Consider the following 23455-nt stretch of genomic DNA (forward strand, 5'->3'; position numbering starts at 1 on the left):
TTCATCTAATGTAAAATATCCTCTCGTTCTTACCCTTTTTTCTTTTTTATAGAATATTTTAAGTGTTACTAACGTAAAAAGAAGGTGAAATGGTAAGCCTACATGTACACAACGCCAAACTTATACAGGTATAAATTATAACACATGGTAGTAGTATTTCAGATATTCTGTGCTCATCCCCATGCCTTAGGTAGTATTTTAAGCAAATCGAGAGTTCCTTCTTAAACTTTAATTAAAATAGTAGTAATATTTATTTTTCAATTACTATGTGTAAGGCATTATAAGAGGTTTACGTGATTTTTCAGTTAATAAAAGAATTACATGTGGGTACAATTCTATATTCTATAGGTGACATAAATGATATTTAGACTGTTCTCTGACCTGTTTCCCTATTTTATTAAGGTTCATTTCATTGGTGAACAACCTTATGTTGCTGTAACTTCATAGCTTTGGCACTTTCAGGGCTCTTGATGATGGATACTCCCACAACATGATCTCCAGAAACTGCAGTGAATTAGATAGTCAGTTGACTTTAACATTAATGAGAATATGTTCTGTATATTTTTGCAATGTGAGGTTTTATAGTTCTGATGTGGTTGTTGTTCAGTCACTAAGTCATGTCTGACTGTGATGCCATGGATTGTAGCATGCCAGGCTCCTCTGTCCTCCACTATCTCCCAGAGTTTGCTCAAATTCATGTCCATTGAGTCAGTGATGCCATCCAACCATCTCATTCTCTGTTGTCCCCTTCTCCTTTTGCCTTCAGTCTTTCCCAGCCTCAGGATCTTTTCCAGTGAGTTTGCTCTTTGCATCAGGTGACCAAAGTATTGGAGCTTCAGCTTCAGCATCAGTCCTTCCAATGAACTGTCAGGGTTGATTTCCTATAAGATTGAGTGGTATAATCTCCTTGCAATCCAGGCATTCTGGAGTCTTCTCCAGCGCCACAGTTCAAAAGCAACAATTCTTTGGTGCTCAGTCTTCTTTATGGTCCAACTCTCACATCCATACATGACTGCTGGAAAAACCATAGATTTGACTGTACGGACCTTTGTCGGCAAAGTAATGTCTCTGCTTTTTAATATTCTGTCTAGGTTTATCATAGCTTCTGTACATGATTAAAAAATTTTTCACTATAGAATCCACCTAAGGTAAAATACCTTAGGTAAAATACCTTGGACCTGGAACAACAGACTGGTTCCAAATCGGGAAAGGAGTACGTCAAGGCTGTGTATTGTCACCCTGCTTATTTAACTTATATATATGCAGAGTACATCATGAGAAACGCTGGGCTGGATGAAGTATAGGCTGGAATCAAGATTGCCAGGAGAAATATCAGTAACCTCAGATATGCAGATGACACCACCCTTATGGCAGAAAGTGAAGAACTAAAGAGCCTCTTGATGAAAGTGAAGGGAGGAGAGTGAAAAAGTTGGCTTAAAACTCAGGATTCAGAAAACAAAGATCATGGCATCTGGTCCCATCACTTCATGGCAAATAGATGGGGAAGCAATGGAAATAGTGTCAGACTTTATTTTGGGGGGCTCCAAAATCACTGCAGATGGTGACTGCAGCCATGAAATTAAAAGACGCTTGCTCCTTGGAAGAGAAGTTATGACCAACCTAGATAGCATATTAAAAAGCAGAGACATTACTTTGCCAACAAAGGTCCATCTAGTCAAGGCTTTGGTTTTTCCAGTACTCATGTATCGATGTGAGAGTTGGACTAGAAATAAAGCTGAGTGCCGAAGAATTGATGCTTTTGAACTGTGGTGTTGGAGAAGACTCTTGAGAAGTCCCTTGAACAGCAAAGAGATCCACCCAGTCCATCCTAAAGGAGATAAGTCCTGAATATTCATTGGAAGAACTGATGCTGAAGCTGAAACTCCAGTACTTTGGCCACCTGATGCGAAGAACTGACTCATTGGAAAAGACCCTGATGCTGGGAATGATTAAAGGCGGTAGGAGAAGGGGGCGACAGAGAATGAGATGGTTGGGTGGCATCACTGACTCAATGGACATGAGTTTGAGTAAGCTCTGGGAGTTGGTGATGGACAGGGAAGCTGGTGTGCTGCAGTCCATGGGGTTGCAAAGAGTCAGACATGACTGAGTGACTGAACTGAACTGAACTGAAGGTAAAAGATAATTACCTTCCCTTAACTGAGAGAAGGTAAAAAATAAAACTTAGAAGATGTTAATAACATATCTGTGGTTGCACAGCTGTTCAGGTAGGTGATGGAGCTGAGGTTCTTCAAATGTGACTATAAAGGTATGCCCTTACCCACACCATTAGATATCTGTTCTTGAAGTGAGACACTAGAGGAGGAAAGTGGAGAGGTGTAGTGTAGTTTGTGGGACAGGATAGGTAACACTAGACTGAGAAACAGGAGACTGGGATTCTATTTTGAGATCTGAACTTGCTCAAGTAATCTAACTTTTATGGGTTTAGTTCTTCGTTTACATATGGAATTAGGTCAGAAGTTATACACAGAATACTTTTTGCTTGTGAAATCAAATAATTTTAAGGCAGTATTCAAAACTATTATGATTTATGTTCATTTACAAACCAAATAACTACTTTCCTTTGCCCTGCATCTACTTAATTTTCTTGTTAATCTACATTATTGCTGAAAATAAAATATTTGAATTTAAAGCTTTAAATGTGACATATAAGAGCATTACAGCTGTAGTAACTTTGCAGAAATTAAAATTGTTTGTTGGAGGTATATTTTGTATCTTTTTGGACCTCATGTTTACTTTCATTGTTCTCCATCCATCCATCCATTCATACACTCAGGTTTTTCTATCATTTTGCATCTTGGCCCGGTAGAATATGAGTTCCTGAACCTGACCAAGCTGACTGACCTGAATGTAGTCCACTTTTGAGACCTGTGTTGAACCCAGGTATTTCTGACCTGGAAAGACTTTCAGTCAGACAGCCATGGGTTTAGAGTAGAGGTTAATGACTTCACATTTCCCCAGACATGTAGGTGGTTAGAGGACCAGATGGTCATTTTTTTGTCATTTCTATCATAAAGTAACAGGTTTTTTTTCCTGAGAAAATTTGAATTTTCAAAATCACTCCTCATAATTTGAAATCATTACAATTTGATTTATAAACATTTTTAGAGAGAAAGAACACTTGCAGCTCTTTGCAAGTAAACTGCTGATGAGCCCATCTAAATTGAAACTCGTAAGAGATATCTAGAAAATGGTACAGTTGAAAGAAATTGTAAAAGCCTTTCAAGAAAACAAAAATACTACAGTTTTGGTGTAAATACAAAAAGGAGCTTTCTTTTTTTTTTTTTAAACTGACCAACTTTTAAAATGAGTTTTACCTTGAATTGTTGACCTCTTTAAACAGTACCTAGATTGTCCTTTAGTTAAGTTGCCAATAGTCCGACTGCAGATCAGAAATGCTCCCCTCACTTTAAAAACTAGCTTTTCGTCTTATTTTACATAAACTTACAAAATGAAGTTTCTTAGTTTATTGTGAATGATTGCTAAGAGTGTACAAAAAGGGCTTGAGAACTAACTTGTGAACAGTATAAACCTCTGTTATTATTTTAAACAAGTAATTTTAGAACTTTTTACTCGATTTCTGCCTCAGTAGGATTTGAAGTAAGTTCACAAAATACAATTGAGAAATATAAAATAGTTAAGAAAGGTGATTGGTGATAATGATTAGACAATAACTAAATGAGAACCAAGATTTGCACATAATTGTGTATTATTACTGTCAAGTACTGTTGCTGAAAGACTAGGTCATATGTTTAGCAGTAGGGAAATAGAAGCTTCTCATTATAACAAGTAGAAGCAAGCAGTTCAGGAAAGTATGCTTTTCATGATCTTGATACCTGATATACAGTTCTAATGTTCTTGATGTTTATTTCTGATGATTCTTTAATGTAATCATTCTCAGTTTCTATACCATAGTGCCAAAATAGGACTTAATATTTTAGGTATATCTTTTGTAAACATTTAGCTGGATTTAAAAATTATGTGGACAGTTCTTTGGATTTTTACTTTTTGATGCATTTTTAATCATACTGTATATACTTTCTGTTCTGCTTTTCTCAAGCTTCTTCTTTCTTACTTTCTTTTGATTTACTTTTTCTTTCATGACATTTTCCTTCTAGTGTATCACAAGTTTTACACACATATCTTAAAAAAAAATCTTTACTGAGCTATAATTCATATACTGTATAATTCACCCATTTAAAGTCTACAGTTTAATGCTTCTTAATACATTCTCAGAATTGTTCAACTGTTATACAATCAAATTTTAGAACATTTTTAAGCTCCCCCTCCCCTAAGAAATCTGTAATCTCTCTCTCTCTCCATCTTTCCTCCCATCCCCTTAAGCAGTCACTTATCTGTATAATGTGTTTTGAACATTTCAGATAGAGGCATCTAATGTGTTGCCCTTTGTCACTGATTTTCACTTAGTGTAATGTTTTCTAGATCCATTCATGTTGTAGCATGTATCAATCAATACTTTTCATTACTATATAATATTCCACCGTACCACTTTTTATTTATCTATTTATCAGATGATGGATGTTGAGTTATTTAGACTTTTTGACTACTAATAATACCTCTGTGGGTATGTTTTCATTTCTCTTTGGTGTATATCTAGGAGTGGAATTGTTGGATCATATGGTAACTCTTATTTTTGATTTTTTGAGGAACTGCCAAACTGTTTCTTAAACAGCAGTATTATTTTACACTCCCATCAGCTTTGTATGAGAGTTCCAATTTCTCCATATCCTTGCCAACACTTACTATCTGTCATTTGGATGATAGCCATCCTAATGGGTGTGAAATGGTGTCTCACTGTGGTTTTGAATTGCATTTCCCTAAAAATGTTGAGCATCTTTTTGTGTGCTTTAATGAGACCATCTGTTTATCTTTGGAGAAGTGACTTTCAAATTTCATATCTATTTTTACATTGGGTTATTTGTATATTTATTATATAATCTAATTGTGTTTCTTATCTAATCTGAAGTCCCTATCAGATGTATAATTGCAAAGATTTTCTCCCATTTTATGGGCTGTCTTTTCACTTTCCTGATGGTATCATTTGTAGCAAAATTGTTTAAAATTTTATTCAGGTCCAATTTATCTTTATTTTCTTTTGTTGCTTGGGCTTTTGGTGTTGTATCTGACAGATTACTGCCTGACGTAAAGGTCATGAAGATTTACACCTATGGTTTCTGCTAAGGGTTATATAGTTTTAGCTGTTACATTTAGGCCTGCGATTCATTTTGAGCTAATACTTGTTGGAAGTATAAGAGAGGAATCCAGCTTTATATTTTTTTGCTTGTGGCTATACAGTTTTGAGCTCTCCCTATTCTTTTCATTGTTTAGAAATTATAATATGCATCTCTAACTTGACTATAATGTTAGAATGCTGTTCCATCCTTGTTTTATTCATCATAGTTGATATTTTGGTTTTCTTTGCCCTCTTTTTGTTAACCCACAAGTTAGATATTGTTATGTAACCATTGGTGTTCTTAGGTTTAATCACACATTTTTTGTTTTTTTAAATCTTATTTGTTTTTACAACTCAGGACTCATTTTTCTTTTTTAGTGAAAGAACCTTAAGGAATGGTAGTACAGTTTTAGTGAGTCTCTTGGTGATAAGTTCTGTTTTTGTTTAGCAGGATTATATATTTTGCCTTCAATCTTGGAAGATAGCTTAGTGCTCCAAACAATTCTTGGGTGCCAATTATTTACTCTTAACTTTCTGGAGATATTTCACTGTGCTCTGGATTCCATTATTGCTATGGAGAAGTTGGCTATCATTCTGAGACTTCTTGTATGAATAATCTGCCTTTTCTCTCCAGTACATTTCATACTGTCTTGTGTTCTGTAGTTTCCTTATGATAAGCTTTAGTTCTGTCCTGCAGCTGTGTATGTGTAATGGTGAAATTGTAAACCCTCAGGGCTATTTTCATATTTTATTGTGAATAATACATTTGCATAGTCTTTTCTGCCTAGCACAGTGCCTTGTACATTATACATTGCTAGAAGATTGTTTGGTTGAATATTATTGAGTTTCCTTATATAGCGCTTTTCCTACCAGAGCGTAGTTAAGAATATTTTTAAAATATTTACCTAAAAATATAAGGAATGCTTAGAAATGTTCATTTGTTTAAAAAAATGGGGAGAGTTAAATGTGGCTTAAATTTTTTCTTTTTTCTCGTGATACATTATCACGGCATTAGCAGGAATGGGAAAAAGTCATGGTGTTCTATAAAACTTAATTATTATCTTTGGGTTAGGCTTAATATTTTTATTTTAAATGTAAAATACTATATTTTATATTGAATGAAAATATAAGCTATTATTTATATTGATATGTTTATACAGTTTCCTGATTATTTTTTAATTGTACACATATTTGATTTCTTATTATACTGTAGATCTGGAAGGTGTGGTTTTTTAAAAAATTTAATTCTTTTTTACTATAAGAAAGAACAGAGACTGTCACTACATGTAAGAAGATAGAATCATTCTGGCATGAATTGGCAGATAAGAGTAACATGACAGTGATTTTGTTCAGAATTCAGAACTTTTGTTGTCTTAAATGTAATTCACTTGCATTTACAGCAGTGTCCTCTTCTTCTATTTTTCTCCTATAAGCAGAAATCTGCCTGCAATCATTAGCTTTTCTGTGTTCTCTGTGAATACTATAAACCCTGTCCTCTGGCTTTTAAAAGAACTACCTTCTGCTGGTTTCAGATTTCACTGTTCCAACTTAGATACTGCTGGATGCCATCATAATAACTTGCCTTTGAGATTTGTGGCTACAATTAGGTAATATAATAAAGCACATTAGGAAATGCATTGCATCTGCCTCTAATTGATTGTGTTTCATTAGGCAAAATAAATTAATTTTCGATTCATCTCTAAGAATGGTCGTTTTCTTTTCAGGTATCCTGTCAAATGTTTAATTCTTTGTTCATTAATTTATGTTGTGTGTGTGCAAGTGTATGTATGTGAATATGTGTGTGGATAGCTGCTGCTGCTGCTGCTGCTAAGTCACTTCAGTCGTGTCCGACTCTGTGCGACCCCAGAGACGGCAGCCCACCAGGCTCCCCCATTCCTGGGATTCTCCAGGCAAGAACACTGGAGTGGGTTGTCATTTCCTTCTCCAATGCATGAAAGGAAAAGTGACAGTGAAGTCGCTCAGCCATGTCTGACTCTTAGCGACCCCATGGACTGCAGCCCACCAGGCTGCTCCGTCCATGGGATTTTCCAGGTGAGAGTACTGGAGTGGGTTGCCATTGCCTTCTCCAGTGTGTGGATAGAGTAAACTTTAATTCTGAGTTTTCACAGAACAAATTCTGAATGTCACAGTAAATCAGTTTTTACAGTGAACCTCAGATACTGTTGATAGTTGGACTTGAGATATTTAATCTTGAAATTGAAGGTTTCAGAACTGAAACCAGTCACAAGTGTACTGAATAGAACATTGTACTGAATAGAATAGCAGAATCACTTATTAAAAACTGATGTTTCCTGGACCTTCTCTACTCTTTAACTGAATGAGAATCTCTTGGAGTAGGACTCTAGATACCAGGTAACTGTGTTTTGTGCTGAAATTTGAGAACTTTAGATGTAAGTGAGTTTTGGAGTAAATTCCATTCTTAATGTAATGTTCTGTGAACAGGATATATTTACAGTAGCTTTTAGATTTGTAGGAGTAAATACTAGTGTGATGTAGAATTGGTTTTTATCACCAATTGTTGATTTTCTATGCAGTTTGAAAATATCGAGCTGGCAAAGGTAGACAGGAAGTTAGCACGTTTTCAGATAGAAGTAGCATCCAAGACTGGTGAAGTTTCAGCTGGTCTCAGAAGTTTCAGCTGTGGCATGGAATGTGAGACAGTCACTTCATATATAATTCATACGTTAGAAGCGGCGTTCTTTGATATTTCAGACTCTTTGAGGTGACACAATAAAACATCTTTGCAGAAGTTTGGCCAAATGGTAAATTTATGCTCTTTGGAAAGAAATTAAAATAAGACATTGTGTAAAGTAGAATGTGAAAGCATCCTTTCCTTTTCTCCTCTACCTGTGTTGATCAAGTTTTGAGTATATTCCTCCAGATCATTGACGTGCCCATGAATATGTGTGTACTTATATACACAGCTTCCCTCGTAGCTCAGTTCTTAAAGAATCTGCCTGCAGTGCAGAAGACCTGGCTTTGATTTCTGGGTCATGAAGATCCCTTGGAGAAGAAAATGGTAACCCATTCCAGTATTTTTGCCTGGGAAATGCCATGGATGGAGGAGCCTGGTGGGCTACAGTCCATGGGTTTGCAAGAGTTGGACACGACCGAGCGACTAAACCACCATCACATATTCCTCCAGATCATTTATCTGCCCGTGGATATGTGTGTATTTATATATTCACCTGTATGTTTGCATATTTTAAATATTGATGTATACACATTATCCCTCTTCTTCCAAAAGCTATAACAGTTTTATGTTCTATCATCATAGGATATTAGCAGTCATTAATAGTTTTATGTGTTTAATAGGGAATGCACTTTTACTGTTTAGTGAGTTTAGCATCTTTTTTTAAAAAAATAAGTATTTTTTTAAAAAACATTTATTTTATTGAAATATTTTCCTGGCTCCATACTTGGATCAGTTAGTGTTCTTAATCAGCAGAAGAAACTGACTGGATGATTGAGAACAGGAGGAATTTATTTAAGGATGTTTCATTAACTCAAAATTTCTGAGGAGCGTTGGAGAACCAGGCTTAGGGTTAAGCTTCCAGGTAATATGCCTCAGGCACCTCTGGGAACAGGCATTCTCCTGCCCCACTGGAGGAACCAACCGATGCCGCCCGGCTGATGCCCCTTCTCTGCTGGCACTTGGTTTGGCCGCCTCTCCTGTTGTCATTGGGAAGCTGATGTGTCTGCTGTTGCCAGAAATGGCAGCTCCACACAGCCCGTTTTCTCGTGTGACTCACTTCCAAACCGAAATCTGTGCAGGTGCTTCTGCATGTCTGTATCGTAGTTGCAGGGTATGTTGGGAATTTAAGGTCTAAAATTTTATTTTGGAAGGTTGGCTTTATAATATGGGAATTTTCTTGAGTATGAAAGGGTATTGTAGAAGCTGGTGGGAACCTGTAATATGGTAAGTTACAGTGAAATTTTGTGATACTTTTTATTGTATTCTTTCATCTGTAATATTTTCCTCCTTCCATCTCCAGGTGAATAAATTCTGTGCAGAGACTTCTTGGAATTATGTTTTTTAAATAGTTTGCCTGGCTCTTTCTCATCTGCATCTTCTTATGATTTCCTCAGCATTTCCTGTTTATTTATTTAAAACAATATCAAAACTCACAAGTTTTATTTAAATATATACTGAGTCAAACATTATGGAAAGACAGAGAACAAACTGTAAAAGTTACGTTTCACCACCCACCCCTACACTTCAAATTGCTATCACCTTTCTGTATATCATGTGATAAAATGATAGTCTTTGATTTTAGTTAGGCATATTTGATGGTGGTTTGGCATTTGATAGTCCATTGAGTGTAGAGGCCCTTATTTATCCTTTGGCCTTCCATATTGCCTACTACAGCTGTTCCTATGTTTGGGATAGTATTATGTGAAGGTCTGATTTTCAGCAATAGCTGTGCAGTCATTTTGGAAGTGAAAATGTACAACTTGGGAATTTAGTGAATGTTCAGAGAAAGATAGGAATCAAAGTAGACTTCAGGTGTTCTAGCTTGGGAAAGTAGATCATTGAGGATGCCATTAAAGGAGACTGAGAATATAGAAACTACTCACCATCTGCAAATATATTGCTAGAACCCTTTCTGATTATTTTCCATTACTGGAGGAGCACCTTTACCCATATTTCTGATTTGATTTCGAGTGTGGAGAGGTACTACAGTGTTCAGGTTGGGCCTAGATTTCCACAGTTGAGGAAAGACACTAAGAGATACCATTTTTAAAGTAAAGTTAGAAGTTGTGTCTGAGGCTTCAGTGATTTATCATGAATAAAACCTTTCAATGGGGAGATGGGTTTTTCTTTTAAGGCATAGTACTTGGGTTAAATAGCATGAATATATACCTGTTTTCTAGTCATTTTCATCTGTAAGTAGATTGCAGATGAGCATATATTTTGTTATATATCCATTTTTGGAAAATGTATGAAAGTAGGTGTGATTTGTTTCAGATGACTAATATTAATAGTAACAGTAATAAGTTGTAAGTCTCTCATATTGGTGAAGTGCTTTTGAAAAACTTGTGCTGGGAAACCATATTCAGAGTTTTGATTTTGGCATTTTACATTTTGCCTCTTTTTTTTTTTGTCTGTTAATTACAACTAATTTGGTATTCTTTTTTCTTTCCAGATCATTCAACTTCAAGTGGCACATTATCTTTTAAGCCTAGTCGGTCATTGGTTACTCTTCCTACTGCCCATGTAATGCCGTCTAACTCCAGTGCTTCAGTTTCCAAACATAGGGAATCATTGACATCAGATGGCTCAAAATGGAGTATAAGCCTCATGCAAGCATTGGGAAATCATAGTAGGGGGGAGCAGGACTCTTCACTGGACATGAAGGACTTCCGGCCCCTCCGGAAATGGTCATCTTTATCCAAACTCACCGTCCCAGAGAACTGTAGCCAGGGTGGCATGGCGCACACAGAAGAATCAAGGAGAGGTTTGGAAAAGACAGGGAGAGACAAGGCATTAACAGCACAATTAAGGACCATTGGACCTAGCTGTTTACATGACAGTATGGAGATGCTTAAGCTAGAGGATAAGGAGATAAATAAAAAACGACCATCAACTCTGGACAGCAAATATAAATACGAGAGCTGTAGCAAAGAGGACTTTAGAGCTTCCTCCTCCATTCTCAGGAGACAGGCCTTAGACATGACATACAGTGCCTTACCTGAAAGCAAGCCTATTATGACAAGCCCAGAGGCTTTTGAATCTCCGAAATATTTAATGCTTGGTCAGCAGGCAGTAGGTGGAGTTCCCATTCAGCCTTCTGTGAGGACGCAGATGTGGCTCACTGAGCAGTTGCGGACAAACCCCTTGGAAGGTAGAACTACAGAGGACTCTTACAGTTTAGCTCCTTGGCAGCAGCAGCAAATTGAAGAGTTTCGGCAAGAAAGGGAAACACCAATGCAGGTAAGGCTCAGAAGCTAGTGTTTGCCTCCCTCCAGTGGATGCTCTGAGTACTAGCAACGCTTGAAGTAAGCATTTGACAGTGTGTCCATAAGCACAGATTGCTTTACTTTTCCTTTCCCCTGCACAGTAATAAGCATAAATGTTACAAAACTCTAGAATGTTGTGTTGATAAAACTTTAAAAATATTTGAGACTTATTAACATGGAAAACTTGAAACTTTGCACCTGACTTGTTGTTCTTCTTCTCATTTGTTTTGCTTTTGTTCAGTCATGCCTGACTCTTTGAGACTACGGACTATAGCATGCCAGGCTCCCTGTTCTTCACTATCTCCCAGAGTTTGCTCAAATTCATGTCCATTGAGTCAGTGATGCTATCTAACCCTCTCATTCTCTGCCAATAGCTTCTTCTTTTGCCTTCAGTCTTTCCCAGCATCAGGATATTTATAAACACAGCAAAAAATATTCAATCTAAAGAAAATTGAAACAGAAACAAAGGAGCTGGCATGATATAATAGAAAGAACAGTAACTTGAGTGAAGGCTTGGATTTTGTTTCTGGTTTTATCAGATTCAGAATCTGGATGATTCTCTGTCACTTAATACTTAATATCTCTGGGCCTGAGTTTTTCTTTCTTTCCTTTTTTTCCCCCCTAAATTGAGATATCATTGACATATAACATTAGTTTCAGCTCTTTAACATAATGATTCGATATATGTGTATGTTATAAAACAATCACCACAATAAATCCAATTAACATCCATCACCATACTTAGCTACAGAGTTTTTTCCCTTGTAATAAGATCTACTCTTAGTAGCTTTCAAATATGCGATACAGTATTATTAGCTGTAGTCACTATGCCGTACGTTATATCCCTGTGATCTGTTTTTAACTGAGGGTTTGTACCTTTTGAGCGCCTTCATCCGTTTTACTCACCCTCCAGCCTCTGCACTGGCAACCATCAGTCTCCTCTCTTTATATGAGTGTAATTTTTTTGTTTGCTTTTTTAAAAAACATAATTTGTCTTTCTCTGTGTGACTAGTTTCATTTGGCATAATGCTGTCAGGATCCATGCATGTTGCCACAAATGGCAAGATTTCCTTCATTTTATGTGAATATTCTAGTGTGTGTGTGTGTATGTGTGGAGAGAGAGAGAGCACATTTTCTTTTTCCCATTCATTTATTGATGGATACTTAGGTTGCTTTCCTATCTTGGCTGTTGTTGTAAAACTGAACATAAGGTTGCGTATACATCTTCTCAAGTTTGTATTTTCTTTTTCTTCAGATAAATACCCAGAAGTGGAGTTAGTAGATCATAGGGTAGCTCTCTTTCTAATTTTTTGGAGGAACCTCCGTACTCTTTTCCATAGTGGGTGTGCCAGTTTACTTCCCCACCAACATGTATAAAGTTTCTTTTTTCTCGGCGTTCTTACCAACACTTGTCATTTCCTGTCTTTCTGATAATAGCCATTCTAATAAGTATGAGGTGATAGCTCACTGTGATTTTGATTTGACTTTGCCTGATGATTAGTGGTGTTGAGCACCTTCTCAGTTGTTTGTTTGCTGTATATATGTTTCTTCACAGCTTCTGCCATCTGTAAAATGTGGAGGTGGAAATAAAGTCATTGATAATGCTTTGGCAGTGGTTGGTATGTATTCAGGTTTATAAAACAGATGCACTTTAAAAAAAAATTGGGTTTCAAGATTTATTAATCATTTTTGGAGAAGGAAATGGCAACCCACTCCAGAACTCTTGCCTGGAAAATGCCATGGACGGAGGAGCCTGGGAGGCTGCAGTCCATGGGGTCGCAAAGAGTTGGACACGACTGAGCAACTTCACTTCACTTAAGGAAAGTACTGTATGATAATGTTACATAAAAAGAAAAGTGTGTACTTCCTAATATCACATGTAAATGTGTAAATTTCTTGATCTGAAAATGTCTTCTGTTCCAAGGTAATTGTCTGCAGCTCATTTTAACTGGGAAACCAATTGTCTATAGAATTTTTCATAAATTCTGTCATCCATTTTTTTCTTATTACCAGAGTTTTCTGAAACAAAGTGATTTCATCAAAAATTGCAAAATTTCCCTGGAGTAAAAACTTAAAATTACTAATAAAGAATAATGAAGATTAAAGGAATATATTCTATGAAAGAATAAGGAAATCACTTATCTAGTAACGTCACGAATCCGAGCGCAGCCCCCAAACCTACAGATAACCTAACGTGCTCCATTCACAGGAGAGCCCTTAACACCTCTGCGCTTTCTTTACTCTTATTTTGAACATAGTTCTTATCATCTTGATTATACATATTTAAACTGCATAACGAAACAGATGTATTATGATGTGTGAATAACAAATCATAACAGAGCAGTTTAACCAGATTTGTTGTGATTTATCTATTCGAGCAGTTGAAAGATAGGAAACCTAATTTATCAAATACTGTCATATTTTAGTTCTCAAGTGCTTGTGGTTGCAGGGAAACAGGGACTGAGTAGTTGTTTCTCCAGCCGGTGTCTTTACACAGAACTGGAAGAACCTAGGATGGTTGCGGGAAGGGACTGCATGTTTTGCGCCAACCTGAAGTAGGTGCCATAGAGAGAGAACTGAGAAGATTGAGTGAATTTCAGAGAATAAGTACTGATTTCACTCCTTCCATTCTGTTGGGAGGATCCTCTTCGGTAATCAAAGTCTTCCCCAGCCTTGAAGCAGTGCAGAGAAAGGGTAGGGAGCTTGGAGGTGCTTTGTGGAGCAAACTTATTTTTAAATATTCTTGGCCCATGGTAGATGAAGAAAGTGAAAAGGCACAAAATTTGCATGTGCTTGGAGAGTCCTACTTTTTGATTAACCTTCTTTGGGATGGTCTCTTTACAGTGCTTTTAAGTTTCATAGTAGAAAGGTGAAACCAGGTAAAGAAAACCTAGATACTTTAATTGAAATGTTTGACAACTTCTCTTCTTATTCTCCTGGTGTACTATAGAAAATATTCTTAAATACCTTCTCCTTGGAGCTTCCAAACATCTTTCTTTTTAAAGTTCTCATCTTTCTTGTTTCTTAGGTCTCTTTAAAACATTGACTTCTTTTTAGTCTAATTTTTGTATAAAGGGAAGAGCCTTAATATAATAATTATCCCATTGATAAATTGTGAGAATGCGATTTTCAGTGACAACTGTCACTGTGAAGAAAAAACAAAACAAAACATTTTGCAGCTAAGAAAAGGAATTTGGCTGAGAGTCACAATCTAACATCACCATAAATTTATCTAGAACTTTTGTAGCTGTCAGAATGTTTTATCTCATGTGATGCTCAGAGCCTCCTTCCTCCTTTTACTCCCTCAAAAGATTGGTATTGCAACATGGAAGTGTTTCTCTTCTTAGATTAGAACTCAATCCTGAACGTTTACTGAGCCATCCTCACAGTCTTATTTGCGTGGGGTTCCTTGTTTCTCATAGTTCCTTACTAAATTAGCTAGAATACAGGCGGTGTAGAACTCTGAAGCATTTCCCCTTGTGAATGAAGAGAAGCATCGGCGTCCTTAGGATATAGGTCTCCATGTACAGTGTCCACCGCAGTCTTTGTTTCTTTCCTCTGCTCTACATTAGTGGCTCTCTTCCTACCTTCGCCTAAAGCTGTTTAACCCCACGAAAACTGTGACATAAGAGGAAAACAAAGAGCAAACTCTTGTCTTCTCTGGAAAGACTGTCCCTTTCTAAGCCCCTTTTGCATTTCTTTTTGGGGGATGAGGAGAGGGGTGGGAAGGAAATGGAGGGTGCATATTTCTACACACAACATGATCCATTGAATCCCCATAAGCTCACAGTGGATCTTCCAGACAGAAGTGAAGGAGTGGTCTCTTTATTGGCAAAGTAGCTCTTCTCTTCTCTTATATTCTATAGGATGTTTCTGAGTTCTGGGTTGTAGTCATTAAAAACAAGAAGATAAAATTTTGTGCTTGTTTTAAACAAGGAGGGGCTTAATCATCCAGGATATTGACACCTAATGATTTCAATGTATTTACTGGAAGATTTCTCCTGTGTAAATAAAAAAATATAAATATCTAGCCAAATGTCTTAAATGACTTGGTTTTTGTCTTAACATGACATAAGAATTGTTTATTTTTAATGTGAGAGCATTTTGTGTATTCTGTTACATTCTCGGAAAAGAAAGTTTTCTTTTTTTTATTTTTTGCACCCTGTTTTTTCTTTTCTTTTTTTTTTTTTTACTGTTTAAGATAATTTTACATAACTATATTGAAAGATGTGAAAACTGCGACACTCTGAACAAATAGACTATGACATTATGACATTCACTAGGTAACTAAAATGCATAATTGATTTTTGTTATACATGTTTTAATGAATAAAATTATTAATGTGTTTGACTTTTTCCAAGCCGTCATGTTTTCTATATAGTATTGGCATATAATCTTTAGACATTTTAAAGTGTGCTATTACTTAGAGCAAATTGTTTTGAAATTTTACTGTTTTCTCAGTATCCCAGAAGACTCAAAAATAATCGAAGGATAAATAATTTCTAGCTAGTAGGAGATTCATAGTTTTATGTGTGTCTGCCCTCTTGTGTCTCTACTAGGAAATCTTGATCTTATTTGGGGAAAGTTACTGACAACAGCTTACAAAATCAAAACTCCTTATAGATAGACTGTTTTATGGTTATAGCAATCATGAGCAATTTCACTGAGTTCAAGAAGGTTCATTTTAATGTAGGTGATTTGAATTAAATAAACATTTTGAACCAAATAATATAAAAGGCAACATTAAACATTTAAAAAATAGTTCCATTTTGGTTCCCTGTAAAGTAAGGTTAGAATTTGAGCATTTGGTATATACGTTTTTAAAATACATAATTCATTGTATCTTACTCTTTACAGATTATAATAAACAGAATAAATAAGTTCCATTTTAAGAATGAGTATTTATTTTACAATATAATCTGAGTTACAGTATTCTGTAATCCTTAAGTATAAGGTTTTAATTTCTATTAAAGACAGAATGAACAACAAAACAATTCTTATTTCTGTTTGACTTTGGAAAAGCTCCATAACCTCTCAGTTTATGATTTAAAGTTGATGTTTGTAATGAACAACATAATGAAAAGGCTAGAACCTATTATTTCAAAATTTCAACTTGTTTTCAGGATCATTGCAGCTAATTACTTATAGAACTTGGTTACTTTTTGCCTGGGTAATTATTGACACCAGTGAATTGAATGCATTAATTACTTCTTGTTTATAAGCTCTTCTGCTTGATATTAGGGATATCCGATCCATAGATGAGACTTCACTTAAGAAATCCCTCTCAGTATGAAACCTCTGTTCTCAGATATCAGTGAACCAACATTATCCCCCTTCCTATCTACAGTACCTCTCAAGGATTTAAAAAAAACAATAATATTTCTTTCACTATTTTGTTAGTAGCATTTGTGTTACAAGCCATAGTCAAGATTGACTTTTCCAATTTTTTTTTTTACCCTATTTTGGCAAATTTCATAGTAAATTACATATTCCTTGTCTACTCCTTTAATAATTACTATATTGGTAGTATGTCTTTAACTGTAGTAAAAACTGTTGAATTATGTAATATAGGTGTAAACTGTTTTAGACTTAATTTTAAACTAAGTCAATGTACCAAATTTTGGTGAATATATTTTCCAAACCAGTTTTTGCTTCTGTTTTATGAGTTGTTTGAAGATATTTTTAAATGACCAATTTTTACTTCTATTGTTCTATGAGTAGTTGTAAGATACTTTTAAATGAAGAGAAACTTGAAATGTATTCAGCAAGAAAATCATTGTAGATTAGTGTTGCTGGTTAGTGTAGTAGAGTGGCCTACCACTTAGGTGTTTACGACCTGGTTGATAGATTAAGGAAAATAGCTATACCCTATCATGAACAGTAGTGGGATAAAAATTTTACTTTAAAATTTAAGAATTTGTTGATTTTGGAGAAAGAGTTAAATTTTTTTTTCTAATGCTTGAAGTAATATTTTTTCTTTTTTTGCTTGCCTACAATGAGTGTGAGATTAAAATAGAAGACAACCTGTAAAATCATTCTAATCTTAAAATTTTATGATTCCAGAGGCAAGTTATGTGCTTTAACTCAGGTAATTAGCTATAGTGCTTTAAATGAAGATTAGGTTCTATTCTATTAGTGTATTAGTAATTATGGCTAATCACACTGTCAGATGTTAAATTAACCAACAGTTCTTATCTGTTGATCATAAAGTCCTGGTGAGAACAGATTTATGGTTTACCTGCACATACTAAAATTCTGTAATTGTTTGAGAAAATTAGTTGTTTTATCTATCTAAGGGTATGGTCTTGCTTGATTTTATTCGATTCTTATAAACTTAAAAATTAGGGTATTGTGGAAAAAGTATAATTTCTGTTTTAGAGTTTAGGGTCTGATAGAGTTACTATGGAGACTTCTGTATGATGATAAACAAGATAACAGATATGAGGGCTATTTCAAATGATATTTCATTTGAATGATTATTTTGGTATACTTGGTGAGGACCTGAAAAATAATAAATCATCCAAGAGGCTTTTACAGTACAATATAAATTATATTTATCCCAAAGAGTGAAGCTGATGCTTTATATATGAAGTGAGCTTATTAGCAGTGCGGTTTCAAAACTAAACTCCTAGTTCATCCTTAGGAAAGATTTGGGATAGAAGCTTAAGGTCTGTTTAGAAAATTAACAGTTACATTATGCACGCTTACATTATAGTCACCTTAAAGTTAATTTTTGAAAATAAAGCCCTTATGTTTACAACATCCAGCAGATGAATACGTTTGCTAACAATTTGCTCTGTTCCAAATCTCGACCTTTTCACAAAGAAATTCTTCTGTTTAGGAAGTGGTCTCTCATGTAGGATTGTTTCCCCTGCTTCGTGGGATGACAGGTTTTAAGCTGATGGCGGTAAGTGGCAGCACTGGAGATTGCAGCGGAACTTCAGAGGAGCATCACTATGATGCAGATCAGCAAGAGACAGATTAAGATGAGACAGAAATTGATAAACAGGTTCTGGAGGTTTTGACGTGCTTGTTGAGGCATTTCAATGGTGGAAGCTCTTCTTATAGCAGAGCGAGTGAGGTACTGGACTTTATCCATGGTACCAGGAAGGCAGGGAGCCCGGAGTTTCAAACGCTCAAGAGAAAGATAAAAAGCTGCCAGCCAAGTGTGTCTTCTTTTAGGTAGCCTGGAATGTAAAAGTAGTAAATGGTTTAGGATCGTAGGTGTGACCTATCCCCTGAACAGGTAAAACACTGTTTTGTGTTAATCCCTCTTCCTCAACCTAATTTGTATTTACGACATCAAATACCTCTGTAGTCTGTGTGCATTGCTCAGGCTCTGTCTTTTTTGGTGATGGTACCATGGTATCTTATATTTGGGGTATAGTAACTTCAGTCTTGTCCTCTGTCTCTCAAAATGACTGGAAGAATAATTTGGTTAGGATGCAGCTTGTCTTGGGCTATTTCCTTGGGCCAAAGTTCTTATGTGTTATTTCATTAAGACTGTTTTCTCTGTGAGCACAGTTGTTCTGAGCATCAGTGTATAAATAGCTCCAGAGCAAACTTTATAAAAAGAAATGCATGCAATAAGTTATTCTACAGATGTTGACTTCACTCCAAAATAAAATAGTTCAATGAGAAGTGTTTTACCAGAACTATAGATTGAAATGTTTCTCATTTGTTTTGATGATTTTATAGCTTTGTAAAATATACTACTTTAAGTGGCATTTTAACAGGAAGATATTAAGTACTAAAGATTGTCAGACTCAGATGGCATAGTAATAAAATTATCATTGTCTCACTGTCTACCACACATAGTTGCCATTTGCAGAGGGCCTATACTTAAGAACAGTGCTTGCATTTGCTTTCTTTCAGAGTTCCCACGAGCTGTTCTACCTAATTAATTATTTGCTGCCTGATCAATTACCTGTGCTGATTAATAAAACAAACCTTAAAACAGTACATCATTGTAGAAAATTAGGTATATACAGTAGATTAAAAATTAGTTGTAAGTTAAGTGCCCAGAGGTAATAGTTTGGCAATATTTGTTATCAATCAGGGTACTTCTATGTAAATTTTGAAATAAGAAAAATTAGAAATGAAATTTTAAAAATAGTCATAATTAACTGCCAGAGATAATAACTGTTAACATTTCTTGTTACATCTCTGCTGATCAAGATGTTACTGCCTTAGCCCAGCTGCCTGGTTTCATTTTCTCCCTAGGGGCTGTACATCTCATGAAGAGCCATCTCAGTCTTCAGCTTTATTTTGCAAGAGAGACTGGTAAAGACAGCAGAGGGAAGAACTGAAAGGATGAGAAAGGATCTTTAGGCCTGATCTTTAGATTAGGTTAGAGCTCATTTACTGTTGCAAAGACACCACATGATATTCAGTGGTTGGTTGGATTCTGTATAGTTTCAGCACTTCAACTTGGCTCTATTGGCTGAAGACCCTGTGGTCTTCATAGTACTAGCCTGTAGTGAGGAGATCCAAATAAGGAAATAAAGCGTTTTTCTTTTTTCTTTAAGAAAAAAGTTCTTTAAATTGTTTCAGCTTATATTTGCTTATTATAGACGTAGTGGGTTTCTACTGTTGGGTAATTGTGGAGAAGATTATTACTTTTTTATGTAAACTTGACTAGTCTCTTTACATATCAGAGTACAACCTAGAAGACTGTAAAGAATCAGCATTGGTAGTTCTTGTCTGAACTTAATTTTCATGAAGTTTTAGGACTTAAATGGTGCACAAGCCCTGAATTTTTAAGTTATTGTGAGATATAACATGGAAAAGGAAGAGCAAGCCAGTTCATCATGAAGTCACTCCCCTCCCCTGACACTGGGGAGCGGCACTTTAGTCACATGAAACGTGTCACCTTTCCATAAATACTTCATTCCCTTTTATGATTGTCTTTTGCACATGTTTTTCTGGCTCTGCCTGGAATGTCTCCCCTCCCCCTGCCTCTACCTTTGATTCTTTGCCAGGCAAACCTCAGTTAATCCTTAAGGTCCAGTTTAAATATCACTTCCTAATGAAACCTTCCATTACTCATTAAGGCAGGATTGGTTATCACCTCCGCTGGGTTTTAGTAGGGCCCTAGTGCTGCCTGTATCAAGATGTGGCTAGCAGGCTGTGCTATAATGTTGATTTGCAGGCCTGTTCCCCCTGCTAGACACCCTGTTCACGAGTATAAAAATTCACGGGCTTACTTTGTATTCTAGTGCTTAAATGCAAAATGAGTACCATTTGAATAAATCAGTGAAGCTGAACAGTGAATTATTTATTATGATTTACTTTAATATTTTTAGAAAATTATTAATGATCAAAGATAGTGCTTTGATTAACAGGTGAACCATTTAGGTCGTAGAATTTGATAAACATAATCTCCAGTATTCTTCTCAAGTCTCTTTACAGATGAGGAAAGTGAGGCTTAGAATATTTACTTTAGAAATTAAAACTTAAATAAACTATTAGTCACTATTAGTGACTAACAGAATTAACCTGAACTGAGCTTTGTACAAGTGGGTATTTGGTGTTTGTGAAATACAAAGAGGTTTCTCCTAAAGAGATGAGCTATCCGATGATGATGAATAATGGATAGACTTAAAAGATGATCTCATAATACTTCAGCCAACTATTGTCAGAAAAGTTCCTGGAGACAAATTGAGTATAAAGGAGACAACCAAAAATATTGTCTTGTTTCTTGTCAAACTCAGAAATATGTTATAATTCTAAATAGTCACTTTACCTTGTGCTAAAACCAAAACAAATCCTGTTTACATGCTGAAATGTTAAGCTTTGTGAGTGCAGTATTTTGGGCCCAGTCTATTTGACAGTGGTACAGTCTGAAATGTGTTGAGTCCTAATTCTGCTGAACTTCCAAAATCTATGATAGTAATTAAGCCAGAATTTGTCCCTACCAGATGGGGCTTCCGGTTGTAAGTTGAGAATTGAAAAGCTGTGTGTGGGAACAGCACAGTCCTATTTTTAAAGTTGTCTGTGACCTTCTCTCCATCATAATTTATGGCATGGTTGTCAGGTGTTTTATTCTTTTTCCTCCTCTGTGCACACAGTCATCCTGTGAGTTTAGAACTCCTGCAGTCTTTTTTTTTTCCTTCCTTTTCTTAGAGCCAAGCTGTGACTGCAGCAGTATTTAGTGGAGGAAAGAGAGAACAAACTACAACTCATCCTTCAGCAGATACCATGTGTCATGTTAGGCAACATTTTGGGTGAAAGATACCTTGTCAGCTTCTGCAGCAGTTCTTACTTTGTAGTGAGTTCTATTTCTTAAGGTAACATCAGATGCATTCTTGTGCAAAAGGAACCTTAATAGACCTTTGAAAACTTTTTGGTGTCTGCATTAGGTTTTGCTTATAATTGATACTTTGATGTTGTAAATGCTGAACAGTAATTCCCACCTGTAATTTAAGTACTTCAGTGCTTTGCAGAATTTACTGAACTTCAGCTTTTTTCAGTACTCCCTCTGATGAAACCATGAATTCTTTAGATTCTTTGTGGTATTCGGAATTTTGCTTCCCTTTAATTTTTGTCTGCTTGTTTATGCGTTTAGTGAAACATGGGGATATTTTGTGAGTAACTTCAAGTAATACACATCTAAGACTATAGTCTGATAGATAATTTTTTGAAAAAATTTTCCCATTAAATTGATTCAGAAGATTAGAATTCTCTATAGGTTTGAGGTACAGGATTTGTCTGTATTAGGATTATTGGAGGGTTTTATTTTCCCCCTACTCTGCAGTCATTTTTGCACAGAATCCAGAAGCGATTGTGTATGTATCTTTGTTGTTGTTGTTGAATTAAATCAGACCAGTTCATCTTTAGATTTGTCATCAATCTGTTGGCATCCACAAGTTCACTTTGGTTGGATCTCTTTTGAGATTGCCTAGTGCTAATATGGCTCCCCACTCCAGTACTCTTGCCTGGAAAATCCCATGGACAGAGGAGCCTGGTAGGCTGTAGTCCATGAGGTTGCGAAGAGTCGGACACGACTGAGTGACTTCACTTTCACTTTTCACTTTCATGCATTGGAGAAGGAAATGGCAACCAACTCCAGTATTCTTGCCTGGAGAATCCCAGGGACGGGGGAGCCTGGTGGGCTGCCGTCTCTGGGGTCGCACAGAGTCGGACACGACTGAAGCGACTTAGCAGCAGCAGCAGCAGCAGCAGCAATGCTAATAAACTTGGAAGTTGTATTAGAAGTTATTTTGTAACCAACTTTCCAGAACTTTGTTGGTCCACACTGGCAATTTGAAAGAATCTTCAAACTGCTTCTGCCTGGTTATGAAAAGAATTGTGTAAACATAAAAATCAACATATCCTCAACCCCTAGATTGATCTCATAATGAAATGTTTCCCTTGTTCAAAGGCCTGCCTTTAGGGAACTTCATTAAACAGCAGCGTAGAGATTTTTCTTTGAAATTAGCAGATTGCTATTGCCAATCTGTAGTTTGTCTTTAGTATCTGTTTGTTATGTTAAAATTAATTTCTTTGCAATTAAAATACTCTTTAACCTTCAGATTATTCTTTGGGGGGAAAAGCATGTGGGGAAGAAGTTTTAAGGAAAATCAATGCCAGTTAAATGTACCCCTACTAATGAGTAAGTTGGTCCCCTCTCTCCACCCTTTTTAGGAAAAACCTGTAGGTGAAATGCATTATACAAAGCACTAGAGGTCCTCAGTTGACCACAAGTATACTGGGATGGAGCTGTACACCCAGGCCTTGTTTTGCTGTGTTTATTTGGTGCTACATGCTTCCGAATTATGTAGGGTAAGAACCCTGATGGACTATTTCTGAAAATGTTCAAAAAGATACATACTATCTCATTCAGGTCATTGTAATTTAGAAGCATCACTTGATTTCTAACCTTTAGATTTTCTTCTTTGCTATGATCAGTACTGTTAATTCACACTTTTAGATGAAAGTGATTTTTCATAGTATAAATAAAGCAAGATTCCTCTGTTCAAGCCCTGCAAAATAGGCTTGAATATTTTAAATGGTATGATGTGAGGAGGTCAGAAATGAAACCAAGGAAAGCTAAGAATTTAGTATGGAACTGGAATAAAATATGCAAGTGTGGTTTCTGTTTATGCAAATATTCTCCTATCTCTAATTAATTACTGAGATTAAGAAACAATATCAATATGTAACCAAACAATTTTGGGAAAAGTTTTGAGGAGAAATTAACCTGCATTTTCGATGTCAAAGCTAAATAGATTAAAGACATGAGTATTTTAGCAATGAAAC

At 35.9% G+C, this 23455-nt stretch overlaps 2 protein-coding genes and 1 long non-coding RNA gene across 4 annotated transcripts in view; 1 reads left to right on the forward strand and 2 right to left on the reverse strand.

Moving 5' to 3' along the window:
• Positions 1-23455, forward strand: part of CEP85L (centrosomal protein 85 like) — a 143810-nt gene that overhangs the window by 48102 nt on the left and 72253 nt on the right. For both annotated transcript variants that reach the window (XM_040238415.1, XM_040238416.1), the window contains exon 3: positions 10381-11168. In XM_040238415.1, the coding sequence (XP_040094349.1) occupies positions 10381-11168 (788 nt within the window). The remainder of the gene's footprint in view (positions 1-10380; positions 11169-23455) is intronic.
• LOC120862445 lies at positions 8650-11014 on the reverse strand. Its single transcript, XR_005720771.1, has 3 exons — positions 10927-11014; positions 10403-10648; positions 8650-9328 (listed from the first exon to the last, which is right to left on the reverse strand). It is a non-coding gene; the product is annotated as an uncharacterized LOC120862445 (long non-coding RNA).
• PLN (phospholamban) lies at positions 15853-18381 on the reverse strand. Its single transcript, XM_040238417.1, has one exon. It carries the CDS (start codon positions 18291-18293, stop codon positions 18135-18137), a length of 159 nt encoding a protein of 52 aa, XP_040094351.1. The 5' UTR covers positions 18294-18381; the 3' UTR covers positions 15853-18134.

The sequence above is a fragment of the Oryx dammah genome, unplaced genomic scaffold (assembly GCF_014754425.2).
Source record: "Oryx dammah isolate SB20612 unplaced genomic scaffold, SCBI_Odam_1.1 HiC_scaffold_4, whole genome shotgun sequence".
NCBI lineage: Eukaryota > Metazoa > Chordata > Mammalia > Artiodactyla > Bovidae > Oryx > Oryx dammah.